The sequence below is a fragment of the Trachurus japonicus genome, chromosome 1, assembly GCF_045865225.1.
Source record: "Trachurus japonicus isolate A0001 chromosome 1, Traja_1.0".
Taxonomy (NCBI): domain Eukaryota; kingdom Metazoa; phylum Chordata; class Actinopteri; order Carangiformes; family Carangidae; genus Trachurus; species Trachurus japonicus.
Window position 1 is genome coordinate 17,385,981 of NC_140907.1, and position 15,934 is coordinate 17,401,914.

The following is a 15,934-nucleotide window of genomic DNA, read 5'->3' on the forward strand; positions in this document are numbered from 1 at the left end:
GTCAGTCTTTTAATATCTCAGAACAAAAGGGAAATGGAGGCATGAGAAAGAGAATATGTATACAGCAAGAGAGCATCCTCTTCAAGTCGTACACAAAAGAAAGAGGGAGCGGGGCGGATAATTCAAGGGTCAGAAACAGAGGGTTCTTCTCTTTCAGGGAGGGATACTGTAGTCAGTGGAACACAAGGAGCTACATTCAATCATCTAAATCAGGGAAGTAATTTGAAAAGTAGGAACACAGGATTTTAGGCACTTTGCATGTTGGGAGCAGTCTCCTCCAGTGATGACTGACTAGATAATAAGGGGGGAACAAAACAGTGCACCTCCCTCGCTGTGGAGGGACTTACTCTGAACTGAGGAGGTGGGAGTCTGCCTTGAGTCAGACATCTGTGAGGAACGGCTCTTAGAGCTCAAGAGACCACTCACTAAGCTGCCCAGACGAACGGCTGCCGAGTTTGTGTTGTGGTCAGCGATGTGATAGAAATACATATGTATGGGTCAAGCCAGGGTAGAAATTATGGGGAAAACATGTATATATTCAACAACAAAAAAGACGGAGAAAAGAAAACAGAAAGGAGACATTTAGTAATACTGAAAACAAGAAGGCATATGCAAATGAAAAAGAAAAAGTGTGCCACGCTGACAAATGTCAGCATCAACCTCAGACATAAAATGGGAGAAACATGAGGATGCGAGGGAGGGTATAGGACAAAAAAAGAACAGGGCGGACAGCTTTTTGCAATAAGAGTTGACAGCCAGAGGGGGAGTTGCAGTGGTGATTTTGCTGTGCAGTTACAAAACAGGGTAAAGAGAAACATACAAAACAGTGATCTGTCTGAATGGACATGGTGAGAGTGACTGTTGTTCGTGCACAGGGTAGTTGGTAACTGTAAATATGAGACAACAAACAGGACGCACAAGTTTCCCTACCTTTTACATCTTCATCTTCTATGGTAGTATTGGCACTCTCAATGGACTCCTAAGAATGACAAAATACACATTTTCAGTACTCTGGATTTGTATGTACTAATGATGAATGATGTGTGTTTTACAATATCAGTGATTGTTGAAATAAAGAAGTTGCAACCATGTTAAAGCTACCCTTTCTGCATCCATTATTGCAAAATAGCACACAACAATAAGAAGATTGAGCGAGTTAATGACATGCAGCTAAGACCCCAGCTGGGTTTAAATCAGGGCTGCTGTAAATACATGGCTAGGGTCTTAAACCTGGAGGCCACCAATATCCCCCACTGAACATAATTTATTAATTTTAGGTTACATAACAGTCAAAGTTAAGAGGTATTTTTTTGGTGTCAGGGAGATGCTGTTGTTGTTACTGAGTGTACTGTGAAAAGAGACAGCCTGAAGTATCGGAGCAAACAGCTTTAATATTAATGAGTGCAGCTTACAATGAACATTGTGGTTTTGTTGTAATACCTTGTTTCCATCCACAGGGTTGTGAATCACAGTTGTCTGTGGTTCCTGAAGAAGAAGAAGTGACAGAGAACTTGTAGGAACTGAAGAAACACAGAAAAGGGCGTGATGGCACAGAAACCGGTGAAGCGTGTGTGTATGATCTACCACTTTTCTTTCTTTCTTTCTTTCTTTCTTTCTTTCTTTCTTTCTTTCTTTCTTTCTTTCTTTCTTTCTTTCTATCTATCTATCTATCTATCTATCTATCTATCTATCTATCTATCTATCTATCTATCTATCTATCTATCTATCTATCTATCTATCTATCTATCTGTCTGTCTACACGGTTGCCCATAAAGTTAAATTAAAAAGAATTTTTAAAAATTATTTAACCTCTTCTAATGAAATGATGACAGACAGATATGTCTAAAAACAAAATCATTACAACTTTATGGGCAACCGTGTATTTCATTTATTTGTCCTTTTTCTTTCTTTCTTTCCTCTCTTCCTTGTGAATTGTTTCTAAATGTCTTTTATGTGTCTTTTGTGTTTTGTCTTTTTTCTCTCATCAGCCCTCGCCAGTGTCCTGCCTTGGTAATCAGATGTCTGAGCTTTTGTGGAATCGATCCTGATGACCAGCTCAGTCCTTCTAATCACTCACCCAGATTACACTAGATTATAAAATCAGCAGCCTGTGTCTGTGCATGTGCGCGTGTTTGTGTGTGCATGCGTGCATGATGATTATGGAGAGAGAAAGGAGGCTAGAGAGAGAGAGTAAGATATGTCATGTGCCTGTGTTCATGCATAATCCTCTAGACAGCAAATGGGGAGACAGGAAGCTTTTGACATCATGCAGAGCAACAGTCATGTGGCCTGACGTAGGCAGCCAGTCAGGTGACACCATGCACAAGCCAATGAGTGATGACCAAACCACTCGGGGAAACGTGGCATCGCATAGAGCCCAAGTAGCTGACAACTTCACTCTCCAGTCATGCACAGACAAACTCTATGATCGACACATCCTTGGATTCTTGTCAGGGATTTCATTTTTCACATGCAACACTCAAAACTGTGAAGTACTTGTCATGAAATGGGAGGAGTTCATGCATGCTGTAGATGTGCAAAGAGGAAGGACAGGGGTGGGGGATCTTGCAGAGGAAAAGAGAGTAGGGGGTGGCGGTGGGGGGCGGTTGAGGTAGAGGTTGCCCCTAACTACAGTTTTAGGACCACACTACTCAAAGCTAAATCAAAACGTGTATGTGAAGTCTTATTGCTCAAGCCCTACATTAACACTATACAGATCCAGCAAATCCAAAATGGCCCAAACTCACTTACCCCATGCATGCTTTGCTAATTCAGATGAATGAATGAACACATCGATCTGAATTACAGTATGAACAACATATCTTTCATATTTAGCTGTATCAACTATGGTGCAACTGAGACATGCTGTGCAGTGACAAAAGCTTTCAAATACTATTTCATTCAGGGATAGCCTAAAGTTGAGCTACACATTCTTTTTTACCCTGGGTTCATCACCCATTTTATTTTTCTAAATTGTAACAAACAAGGTTGAGATCAAACAGGAGCTGATCTGACCCCCTGCACTGTGAAAGGGTGAACCTGTACCTCCTCCACAGTTGAGGGTGTGAGATAGGGAGTTGTAGAAGTTTTGCAGATGAAGGTGCAAGTGTGGGTGAGGTTGTGTGTGTATACCAGTGCAGGGGCAGGGCCAGTGTCTTTAGGACTGGTCACTGTGTTGGCTTTGTTGTTGACCTGTAGGGGGCAGTGTAGAGGGGACATGACACACATACACACTTTTCTGACCCACTCATGTGCACACACGCATATACATGCATACTGTGGCCACAGTCCATTCCATAGAGATCATCCCAAACTATGTTTCAGGTCCAATGTTGCTGACTGTTACACACCATCATCTCTTCATGAAATCTGAGTATGTCGAAACCCAGAGAGGGCTATCCTGAAAAGTAATTTAGGAAAAACTTTGTGTGTTTCTAAAACCACATTTTTTGATCAATCACACATTGATTGAATTCCTATCTGCTAGAATTGCAGAATATAAATAAAATACAAAAGGGTTTGTAACCAGGTGGGAGGTAGGGAGGACTTTTCTTTTTGACTCCACCTCTGTCAGATAACATACAGGCAAGAAAACAACTCGATAGCTGCTCAACAATAAATTGGGAACTTGCTATGCTGACAGGCGTTTCTCCAACTGAGATCATTCCAATAAAATATTAAAATAAGTAATAATAATAATGTACACAAAAAAATGTGAGTATGACTGTCATATTCAGTGGACTGATACACTTGGGTGTTTATTTATAGGAAATAGTGAAGACAGAATTCAGCACTGGGTATAGTTCTCATGTTGATTCACTAATTCAGAAGCAATTGTTTTCCTGTTACTTTACTATAGTCACTCTCTCCTTTCAATTTTGATTTTAATGAGGACTTTTACTTTCTCACTTTCCTTCGTCTATGTGACCACATTCACACTCCCTGCAATGGATCACACAGCATGACATTCTATAGGCCTGAGTAAGACCCAAACACGGTGACGCTGATTAAGACAATGTATGCAGAGGTCCAACCTCAAATTAAAACTCATTTAAATGCAGAACAGGCATACAATAAGTAAGTAACACAAAACTCTCAACACAGTTGTGCACATGTGGACACATGCACCTTTGTGTCAGGTGTTAATTTCAGATCGGACCCCAAACACACAGAGATATTACGACAGAGCACAAAAGGGGCTCTCCAGTAAAGATTAAGTGACTATGGAAACTATGACATGTGGTTTGTTAAGGAAATACACAGGAAGAGACACTATAGACACCGGTATTTGGAAAAAAAGAAATGATGATTGAATAAATATAGTCATTGATTTAATCAATGTGGTCAAGGTGTGCCACAAAACTAGTGTGGGATCAAGCTAAGAAAAAAAAACACTGCCTGCCCCACGGCTTGGAGTGACTGTCCCTGAATGATGATGCTGTTAAGTGCAAAATGCATAATAAAAATCCATAAGGCTCTTCTGACACTGAGCGTTCCAACAGACTAATGCAAGTAACAAGGCATTCTCTTCACTGTGCAAAGCAGCTCACCTTTACGCCGTCTGCCTTCTTGTTGAGCAGACTCTTGGCTGCTGTAGAAGGAAAGACAGAGACAGCACTTCAGCATGAGAGCTGACAAACAGAGTCCTGAGCCTGAGGCTACACTAACATGCAGCAAGCATATCAGTCAACTGTGCTTATCTTCAAACTCCAGGTGCAAAAAATCCAACTGCAAGATCCATGATGCAATGCAACAGATGCTCTGGATGGCATCCTCATTTATGTAAGGTGGTTCTCCTACTACATATCAATTCACATTTGAGGGGCTGACGGGTGGTTGACTAGGTGTATAGTTAGGTGGTGATGAAGAGGAAAATTTTCCTAACTTTAGGAGGCTAACATAGCATTCTTAAATTAACATTTGCACACATGCACTTAACCACTAGCACCCACATCACTCATCTCGCAGTTTTAATGGCATAAAGAATACATTGCACTTCAATATACATGCTGTATCCTTGTCTGAATTTTACTCTGATTTCTCTGATCTTATATTGGCACTTTGGTGTGAGATTCAGTGAATACCAAACACCACACCTCATCTTCATGCATTATGTGATTCGCTATAGAGTGAATTAAGACTGAAAAAAAAATCAACTCATTGGCTGGGCCCAACCCCACATATTTCCCTGTCATTCCAAAACTCTTACCTCAAATGGATACCACAATCCAAACAAAAGAAGGAAAGAAAATCGAAAAAGGAAGAAGATGTTGAATAAAAAGAGACACAAATGCACTAATGCATTTTTACTGTAGAATGAAGAGAGAAAACAGGCTGGCAAGAGCCTGAGAAATTAGAGATAGGTCAAAGGAAATACATGCAAAAAAGTATGACAAGAGTGCAAAATAGGGAGAGAGCGTGGTAGAGCAACAGCTAGAAAGATAAAGAGAGATGACTTTGTTTATCATTGGCACATTGTGTTTGTGCCAAGATCATCTTTGTTTTGTAGAGAAACAGATCGAAGGCATTCCAAAATGGATTAACAAGCCCCTATTCTTTTCTTTTTTTTCAGAGTAAGAGATCGACTACATACTGTATTTGTACCTATTTTGTAATGCCTCTGATTTGTGTCCTTGTGAATAGAAGATGAACTTTTCTTAGAGCACCTAACCAAACTACCTCCAATATCAAAGGTTAAGAAGTGTTTCCAACCACCTGCTTTTTTTCTTAAGTATAAATGTTTTTAGTTTTGTTTGGAAAAACCAAGTCTCAGACACTAGGCTGAGAGAGACATACCTGAGAAGTTTCTTGTGACCAGCAATGTGGTCAGTATGGCTCCCTGCAGTGATAGAACAGAGGGAAAGAAAAGGGTAATGGTGATGGAAGGAAGGAAGAGAGAAATAGGAATATTGATTAAAGGTTACAGCAAGAAAGTGGAGCACAGCAAAAGGGCAACTTGAAGGTTTAAGAAAACAACTCATCATTTCTGAGTTACCCTGAGAAGTCTTGAGTGAGGAAGACAGAGAGAGAGAGAGAAGGATGGATGGATGAATATTTCTACATAAATAGAAACACAAAGGATTGCCCGAAGCTCACCTTGAGTTTCCTCCTGGCGTTGAATTTCTTCAGGCACTCCACAGTCTCCTGCCTGTGCATCATGGAGGCAACAGTGGACCGTTGCTGCAGGAAGAAGATGAGAGGATTTGGGGATTAGGAGGAAATGAAAACAATGGTTGGCATGAATGTATAGTTGTGCATGTGTGGCCAATATGACTTTTGGAGATGTGCATTCATGGAAGTAAGAAAATATATAATTTAAGCAGTCTTCACTATTTACAGAAGTTAATTATTGACAAATTGTTAATGTATACTGTGTGTGTGTGTGTGTGTGTGTGTGTGTGTGTGTGTGTGTGTGTGTGTGTGTGTGTGTGTGTGTGTGTGTGTGTGTGTGTGTGTGTGTGTGTGTGTGTGTGTGTGTGCGCGCGCGCGCCACATACGCAGATCCAGGGGTGTTTGAGGGCCTCTGCGGCAGTGATGCGTTTACTGGGATTGATGGTTAACATCTTATTGATCAGATCTTTGGCCTCGGGAGTAACAGTGTCCCACTCTGGTGATGGGAACTGTCAAAAAATGGAGTGACAATAAGAACAACTTGAAGCAAAGGACAGAAAATTTATAAAACTAAGATCATCTGATGGAAAGAGACACAAGAGATAAAGTAAATGTGTATATATTTAAGACTATCGCGTGTGTGCGGTAAGGCTACTGTTTGAATTGGGTGTAACCGTCTACTGGTATTGATCTTGCTCATATTAAATTCAATATTAACCCTATGTATGCAAGTACACACTTACATCATAGGCTCCAGCCTTGATTTGTTGGTAGAGGCGGTGCTGATCCTCATCCCAGAAGGGAGGGTAGCCCACCAGAAGGATGTATAAAATTACACCTGGTGGGTGGTGATATGTTAAGTTAACCAGGTAACAGCAATATAGTGCAGCACTACTTTCAGAAAGACAGTACAATTCAATCTTTTGATACTACATTTTTCACTTGTAAAAACATTAAGCTGCAGTGTAGGAACAGGGCACATTTCTTCACACACCTGTCCAGTTCAGACAAAGCCTTAGACTGAGGCTTTAATTACAGAGTTAAGTTCATTCGAACAGTTGCAGTGAGATAATTTTAATGTTATTTACCACAGGCCCACATGTCCACTGGTTTCCCATATGGATCTTTCCTCAGAACTTCTGGAGACAAGTAGCCTGGGGTACCAGCAAAACCTGGAGGAGTGACATGGAGGGAGGGAGGAAGGGAGGGAGGAGATGTGGAATGGTAGGTGGTAGTGGGTATTTCATTGACTAGGCTAACTAAATGAGTGACTGCTTGATTGCTTGTTTGGTGGATTATTTGATTGCTTGTTTGATTGATTGTTTGACTGTCTGATTGATTGATTGATTCAGGTTGAGAATGGATGGATCGATACTCACCAAACCATGCCTGCTGGTCCCCCTGCACCTCGATTGCCAGCCCAAAGTCAGCCAACTTGACCGCCGCCCCCTTCAGCTTACTGGCCAATAGAAGGTTCTCAGGCTGGGGGGGGCGGAGTCAAACAGGTTAGAGGTGAGAGGTCACACGCTCTGGGAACAAGCCGCCCACAGACACAGATCTAAAATCAGATTAGCCAAACCAAATCCTAATTCAAATCATTAGGGGTCAATGATGCTAAACTGCTCTTAAATCAGTGTCTGGGGCAACTCCCTTTCTGCCACACATATGACAGAGAAACAGAAATGTGCACGGGACCAAATCTCTACGTGACCACGGACATTTCCATGCTGGAGCTGTGGACTTGCTCCCTCAGTCTCATGGATTCTGAGAGAGTGAATTGGTTGCAGACATGATACATTTGTCCACAGGAACACCAATCCACTGTTAAAATCCATGAGTGGGAACAAAGTGCACACTGCAGGGAGAAGGATACAGGGGGAACGTGTGGTGTAACAGGAGACGTGGGTGTAAAAACAAGTGACTCGGCCACATATGGGTAACCAACAAACACACACTGCACACTAACACAGTTTAGCACAATTGTAAATATATGCAAGCCCCCAGCAAGCACACACACACGAGCGGACACAGGTGCAGAAAGGTCTTTGCTAACCTAAGGCCAGTTAGACAGTGGGCTCTAATGAATAATACATTTCCTAACATTTAGACTTTAACGCAGCCAGCCTGTGTGCAGTCAGTTTATGGCAGACATATGACTCAACAGGACATTACCACTAACTGACAACTGGACACATCTACATAAAGATTTACATAGTGATGAATAAATCTTCCTGATTATGAGGCATCTGAAAACTTTAAATCACTTAAGCAAATAACAATCTCCCCTCATAGAGTCGACAGATTGGAAATCTCATTAAGCATCATGGTTACTCTGTATTTCTATATTCATTTATCTATTTTCTTGGTTGCATTACGGGTTTACAATCCATCTGAACATATCCAAGAGAGCTTTCCTCCACTCCCTTCCCTCTTTCCCACACATAAAAACGCCCTCGAGAGGTTACGAGAACACAGACTAAGAATAGAATATTCATGACCTTGGAAAATCTTTCACATCTCAACATGATTTTAATATAATTATGCAAATCATGATCATTCCTGAGGTTCTGGCTTGTGGTTGCTCCTGTTCCTGTCACCGTAGTATTACAGTCAGAGTACGACACGCTCATACAAAGATGCTAGCATGCCATCTGAAACATAGTGGTAGTATTAGTAAAGGATCTTCATTCTTGACATTAGAAAGACGAATACAGAACCAAGACTATAGACTCGCCTAACAAGGAACAATATAGGAGGGCAGAATCTAGGACAAGGCCTTTGGCGTAATTTCTTTTTTGTTTCTAATCCAGCAAATCAGTATTGCAGCAAATCTCAGAGTTGAGGTCAAGGTCATATCACCTTCATTAACTGCCCAAAGCTTTCAAAGCCCATTAAAGGTAGGATGTGAAAACAAAAGCAATCTCTATACTGTGTGCGGTTTCTTGTCACTGCAGAAAACACTGGAAACTTCAGCTTTATTTCATCAAACAAACTATGAAAGAATGAAAGCGTCAAGATGCAAAGGTTAAGGACTACAAGGGAATTGCCATCTGTTGCACGGAGTCGAGACTAAAGAGAGCTGCACCTGCGCCTGTGGTGGTACAAACCTTCAGATCCCTGTGGACGATCCCATTAACATGGCAGTGATGGACACTCTCCAGGATCTGCTGTATGCAGTGGCTGAGGGCAGGCGAGTAATGAACGAGTGCAGGATTGTGATGGAAAAAATGGAAGGAGAGACCGAAAGGCAGGACAGAAAAGTAGAGAGAAAGAGATGGGGGGGGGGGGATTAATTGAGAAGAAGAGAAGAGGAAACAATCTCATAACAATGTATCATATGGTCCTTTCATTAGACTTCTTATGAGTGATGCTGTTTTCCTGATGGATGACATTAAGTCACATGACGGCAGGTCATTTTTCACAGGATATAATGTATTACACTGTATGGACAAACCAAAGCTATGCAAAGTCTATGACAAGAAAACACACACACACACACACCCTTTCTGGTAATGTAACATAGGCAGAGAATGATTAATGCCTGAGGCTATATGTCGTTAATCACCTTTATAAATAACTCTACGAGATGCCTCAGAGACAAGGCAGCTGCATCACACCTCTGAGACGACCATATGTGAAACACACAAATATACACACACGTATATAGGTGCACACAGTTGTTCTCTCCAGCAACAGACAGAGATTCATAGCAGCTGCTGTGCTCAGCAGTGTAAGTGGGTGTGCGCTACCTGGCATCAGCCTCACTGTAGTACTCCCTGGCTACGATGTCCTCGAACAGCTCCCCTCCTGTCACCCTGTGGGGAGACAGAGACAATATTAGTGTGTGGAGAGATCCTTACACAACATGAAGTTATTACATCAAGAATTAGGCCAAGTAATGTATTGATGTTATCTGTCTGTTACTGTAATGTGCATGAGTTGCTGCTTGAGAATGTGCAAGAGGGTGTTCATGTGGTTACACGCTTCTCAACTGGATTTTTATATGTGTGATGGGAATGTGTTGAGCACATACGTACAGTGCACATGCACAAGGGGCAATAAAGGTCAGGAGCCTGTTGCAACAGCTCTTCAAACTTAAAATCACACAAACATGTTCTTACACAAGAGATTAACTGATACTAAATAGCATTCACCTTATAAATGCCAGGCTAATTGAGCTGATCAAAACACCTCTCACTCAAAAAAAACACTGCTTGGTTCTCACGGTGTAAGTAACTACACTCAAACTGCGCAGAAGCAGTTTGAATGTAGTTACTTACACCGTGTGTGAACCAAGGTAAGAACTGAGAACTTTTCACAAGCTTGAGATGGATTTATAAAAGGCTAGATTTCATGAGAGATAAAAACAGTATGCAAAAGCAGGGAAAGTAGAAGAAAACATGTGAAACTGGTGTGTGTGAGAGAGTCTCTTACTCACAGATCAAACACCAAATAATGGAAACCCTCTTCTGATATGCTGTCATGGAGTCGTACTGTAGAGGAGATTTAACACACACACACACACACAGAAAAAGAGACAGAAGAAGAAGCCAAATAAAAGAGAAATCGGTTAAAACTAAAGTACTCGTCATTTATGGTGTGAAGTGAAATCAGCGGGCAACATTTGTGTTGATGTGTGAGGATTTACCGTAACACCTATATTGTGTATGATCAACATATTAGTGGTGGTTCTTTGACTTTGTTGGGTTTAAGGATGGTATGTTAATTGCTTCTGCTGAAGTCCAGTCATTTGTATATAAATTTTAAAAAAAACTTTCTGACTTTAGGTCTTGATCCCTGTGCTGAAATCGCTACTGTGTTAATCTGAAGTATTACAGTAACCTACACAGGAGTTTGTATTGAGATTACAGACATCAATAATGCCCTCAAAGCCCACTAAGCTTTTGTGCCTGAGAAGAATTGTCCCATGTAATTTATTTGTTTTCCTCATACATTGTCTTTTGACATATAGTGTTTTTGATTTGTTTTTTCAAATTTCAAAGTCTGAGAGTCAAAATGATCAGTCATACTTTATTCTTGAACTTTAGAAGAGCAGATATGTCTTGAAAAATGATTGGAATTGCTGCTGTGATGCAGAACTGATTTGGAATCAGAATTAATGAAAGTGAAGGAGAGGAAGAACATGAGAGGATGAGTGTGAACAGAGGAAAAGAGAAGAGACAGATTCTGTCAGAGGCGTAATGAGGACGAAAGAGTGTAAAGGGTCAGTGGTTTAGAGAGAGGGTGTAGGGCTCCCATGTCTTTTTGATGACGCAGCTGGGAGAGCACGGAGATATATCATCATTAGATACCTGTGTAGGCACACATGCACGCACACTCACAGTTGGTTTCTCTCCCTTGCTCTCTCACAACTGTATCTGGAAGATGAATCGCCATAGCAGGATTCACCAGAGACCCGAACAAGATATGTGTGTTTTCATTTGTATCCGCGTACTTGTGTGTACATATTTTGAGATCGAGAAACCTGCAACTCACCGATGTTGGGATGCTTCAGTAGACGGCAGATCCTCGCCTCTCTCTCCAGCTTTTGATGATCTGTAAAAGAAAAGAAAAAAAACAGAGAACAGAGACCGGTTATTTTTAATATTCTTCATTATTCCCTGCTATGACTGGCTTTCTGAGTCATCTAACAGGAAGTTAGCTGCAAGTTAGTTTTGACTCAGTGGAGGACACTGCACAGCGTTTGGGTTGTTGTTGGCGCCAGTGTGTGTTTTTGTACCTGACATTCACACTACTGTATGCGTTGTGCATGTTTGTGTGTTGGCTTCCCGTCAGCCCTGGTCTTTTATCTTTTATCACAAGAGAAATGCTTGACAAAAATAATGTGACCTGATATGTGCTTGGTTATGTGCCACAGGCAACAGCGAAAAGCAAACAGTGGCCTCATTTTGACCTCCAGCGTCGGGCTTGATATGAGCACCCTGCAATGAGTTTACAGGTTCCCTTGTCTAACCTAAGGACAAAATAAATGCACAAGGGCACAAAAGCTTCAACCAAATAAAATATAAGCATCAAATGTTTTTTCTTGCTATTACTATAATCAAAATTATTTGATTAGTATCCCTGAACAAATGAAAACATCCATCCTTGATCAATGTATGTTCAATGCATTGATTTTATACATACAGTATATTAGCCAAAAAATCTAACATTTCTTCATTTCTAATTGCATGGAATGAACAGAAAGCTCTTTATGGTGATGCAGACAGGAGAGTAGCAGGGGTTACTGTACTCCTGCAGCAAGAGAAGCAGGTCACATGGTATCCCAGAAAGCCTCTCCCCTCTTTTGAGACCACACTGATCCTATCTGACTTCTCAAGAAGTGATCAAATCACCCCCCTTCAGAAAAAAACAAGGTCCAGTAACTCTGATTAGGAACAACTGAGTCGGAGCAGCAGTCGTTATAATGAGTGATACAGTATGGTGCTAGGGCGACCCATTTCAGCGTCGCCTTGGGACATAGAGAGCAAGAGAGAGACAGTAAGAGAAAAAATGAGAGAGAGATAGAAGAACAGCGGGTTCTACTTTTTTTTCTCCAAATAAAATAGGACGCCTATTTTTCACTCTCATCCTTGTCTCCTTCCTCTGCTCTTCTTGATGCTATGGCAACTGTGGACTCAGTGCAGCTCAGAGGCAAGACCAACAAAGAACACCAAGCAGCTTGTTCCCATTATAGGTACAGGTATCTGTTTGTTCGTGTAGTGCATCTATAGGAGACGACAGACACACAAACAAACTTAGGGCTCCAGTATACAGTACTTTAAACGAAATGGAACTTGGCGTGCTCTCAAAGGCTCTGTAAAAATGCCAGTATAATATGAGTGCTGAGACTGAAGGACTGAGTGAGCACAGCAGCACGTGGAGTTTATCAGTCGCAGTGAGATAGATGAAGCCAGAATAAAATCCCAACAGTGAAATGCAAAACAAATACAGCACGAGCTGTGGCTGCAGTACAATTAAAGCTAAAAATACAGGGGGAGAAAGTATCTGCCGTGGAACTGAAAGCGAGATGAAGGCAAAATGTGCAAGTCAGTTGATGATCTTTTAAAACAAGTTATATTACTAAAACTCTACCACATCCCACCATGCAAGTAGATGTGCAATTCATCAAACTGTAAACTTGCAGCCCATGGCCGCAGGGAGAACAGAAATCACACAACTGTAGGGCTGGTGTGAAAACCTCTGACCAAAACACGTGAACCATGTCTGTGAGAGAACGCCAATTTCTTGTTTGAAGTACAGTATACTACCAGCTTTAAAGACAAACACAGGCTGGCACCCTGACAGGCAGAGCTAGAAACAAGGGCAGCTCAGCCATTATTTCATGATTAGCAGGACCCTCTGAGCAAGGTCACTAATCTCTCCATCTCTGCCTCAGTCTTACCATATTACTGAATGGTTCATAATTCCCTTTGCCTCTCAGACAAGCGAGCGTACACACACAGTATTTCCTATGCTAATTTAATTTGTTTCATCTTTACGTCACCTTGTTTTTGGTTATGCATGATTCTTAATTTTGGCACATTGCATGCTGCACTGGCTCTACAGTGCTTTTTTATGCATGTGTTGGTGACAAATTTAAATGACTTTTATATCTCACTTTAGAAATGTTGCGAGATTTTCCACTGTAGTGGGTCTCTCCACTGCATTCATAATCGTTTAATCAATAATATGTCACAATCATTTTTTAAATAAATGATTTTTTCACATATAAATAATCAGATTCCATGTGTTACTGTAATTTGAAATGTCCTTACTGTTTTAAATAATAGCTCCACAAATTACTAGAAACAATACAGTACTGCTGAATTTGGACTGGTCTTGATTTTTTTGGGGAAGTAGACAGCCTTTCTCCTATTGTAACTTTCAACACAAACACAATTGCCACACTGCTGTTTGGTGTCTGAAATGTTGAAATTGTGAAACTCAGTGTTGCATTCTTGTGGATTCACCCAGAGCTTAACATCCTCTTTCAGACGCAATCTCTTGGATACAATATTTTGCAACCAGCCTTGGGATTCTTCGTGTGAGAGCTCTTAGAAGTCAACCATCACAAAAAGAAAAAATAAATCGCAATCAATGTTGTTTTAGCACTATTAGAAAGATGTATGTATATAGTTTCTCTGTGAAGCAATAAGGTCACCCTTGCAAACACCGCTTTGACATGCACAGGCAAGTCACGTTTGGTTGGTTGGTCTTTTTCACTGTACTCTAACTGTACAGCATGTCATATGATTCTCTCACTCCCACTCTCCATCAGTTTCCACCTCCACTATTCTTTCTTTCTCTCTCTCTCTCTCTCTCTCTCTCTCCCTCCTCCACAGGTAGTCCACCTCACAGCCGACCGGACATCTGTTGTCTAGCAACTCCTGCACCAATCAGAGCGTCAGGCCTCTCCTCTCCTCTGCAGTGGAACCAGCCTTGCATGCAAATGGCCGACATGGGTAGTTCACACACAACTATCAAACTCTACAGAACTACAGACAGAAAAGCACAAGTAACTAATCCTGTAGAGACATGCACACATAAAAAAAGGCCTTTTAAATTTTAACACCTCTCCTCTGTAACATAGATCTATTTAACCCTTGACGAGTGCAGAGAAAAGGAGAACACACAGAACACAGATACCAAGACCAATCTAAATATTTGTCCGCAACTCCGCATAAGATGCTTTTGTGGCATTTGCATATTTATGACATTAAGATCTTAGCTTTTGCAATGACAACATGTGATGGACATGACAGAAAAGATGAGGCAGTTGTTGTAATGCTATTGGGTAAATGTTTTACAGTAATGTATAAAAACATTAAGGTCTGCTTAGGTTAACAGTAAACACAGACTCTTCAACTTTTCTCTCTTAGGAGTTTGTATGTTCTTCTTGTCTTCCTGTGGTTTCCATTTGTTTATTATGTTACTCTCAAAAAATGTTAAAACCACAAACGTCCTCATAATTGTGGAGAGAAAGTTTAACTGAACAACCTGACTGAACAAACAAACCTCTGCTGCAGTCGACTTTGAAATCTCCCTGACTCTCAAAAAGTCTCAGACTGACAACAATGGGTTGTGACTGCTATGCTTTACAAACTGTTAATGTATACGTGTGTGTGCATGTGTGAGTGTGTGTCCTATGAGAAACATTCTGCTTACCTGGTTAAAACTGACAGCAGCATTTCTAGTACATAATGTGAGACAGTGTAATTGTGCAGACAAATGTGGAGCTACCGCAGTCAGCTGTTATCATTCAGGACTGTCTGGATGTTTTTTGGCCTGAACTAAGCTGCTTTTCTAAATACCATGTTGTATGTATATTCTCTGCCCAGCAGTGCATAAATTACTATTCACATAGAAAGTGAACAATGATGAATGGCAATTTAATTTACAACATAAAAAGTGGCTTCCTGTTTTTTTTTTTATTATTATTTAAAGGCTGTTTTTTCTGATGACAGTAAATGAGTTATTAGTTAGGTTTACAACCTTTCTTCCTGTTAAACAATGTAATGCAATAAAACCTTACTTTGGTAAATACTGTTGGGCACAGCCACATAAAGTGCTTCACTTATGGTCTTGTTTGCTCATGGCAAAAACTCTCTTAAAAGTTTCTGTTGTCCTAACTTATTACTTTATTATGGATGTAGCAGCACATTAAAACGCATGCACACCTCTTATGTGAACCTGGTTAAATGTGCTGAATGCTGCATCTCTGTCAGCTGCTTTGCAGTCGGTAGAACACTGACCTCTTGCATTTGTCATGTCAAACCGTCTTGTCTGAAACAATCTATTTCTTGACATCAGCATTTTAAGT

The 15,934-nt window shown here is 40.9% G+C and overlaps 1 protein-coding gene across 19 annotated transcripts in view; it reads right to left on the reverse strand.

Moving 5' to 3' along the window:
* camk2d2 (calcium/calmodulin-dependent protein kinase (CaM kinase) II delta 2) overlaps positions 1-15,934 on the reverse strand; it is a 34,251-nt gene that overhangs the window by 5,111 nt on the left and 13,206 nt on the right. For 4 of the 19 annotated variants that reach the window (XR_015035860.1, XM_085777072.1, XM_085777042.1 and 1 more), the window contains exons 3-17: positions 11,608-11,667; positions 10,550-10,604; positions 9,861-9,926; positions 9,219-9,291; positions 7,491-7,593; positions 7,200-7,283; positions 6,855-6,949; positions 6,498-6,620; positions 6,097-6,180; positions 5,797-5,839; positions 4,551-4,591; positions 3,133-3,192; positions 1,441-1,485; positions 931-979; positions 348-446 (exon numbers count right to left, since the gene is read on the reverse strand). Coding sequence is in view for 18 of the 19 variants with exons in the window: in XM_085777072.1 (XP_085633198.1) it covers positions 348-446; positions 931-979; positions 1,441-1,485; positions 3,133-3,192; positions 4,551-4,591; positions 5,797-5,839; positions 6,097-6,180; positions 6,498-6,620; positions 6,855-6,949; positions 7,200-7,283; positions 7,491-7,593; positions 9,219-9,291; positions 9,861-9,926; positions 10,550-10,604; positions 11,608-11,667 (1,080 nt within the window). In the remaining variant the exon portion in view is untranslated. The remainder of the gene's footprint in view (positions 1-347; positions 447-930; positions 980-1,440; positions 1,486-3,132; positions 3,193-4,550; positions 4,592-5,796; positions 5,840-6,096; positions 6,181-6,497; positions 6,621-6,854; positions 6,950-7,199; positions 7,284-7,490; positions 7,594-9,218; positions 9,292-9,860; positions 9,927-10,549; positions 10,605-11,607; positions 11,668-15,934) is intronic. The other 15 variants (XM_085777130.1, XM_085777139.1, XM_085777105.1 and 12 more) reach the window with 7 other exon arrangements.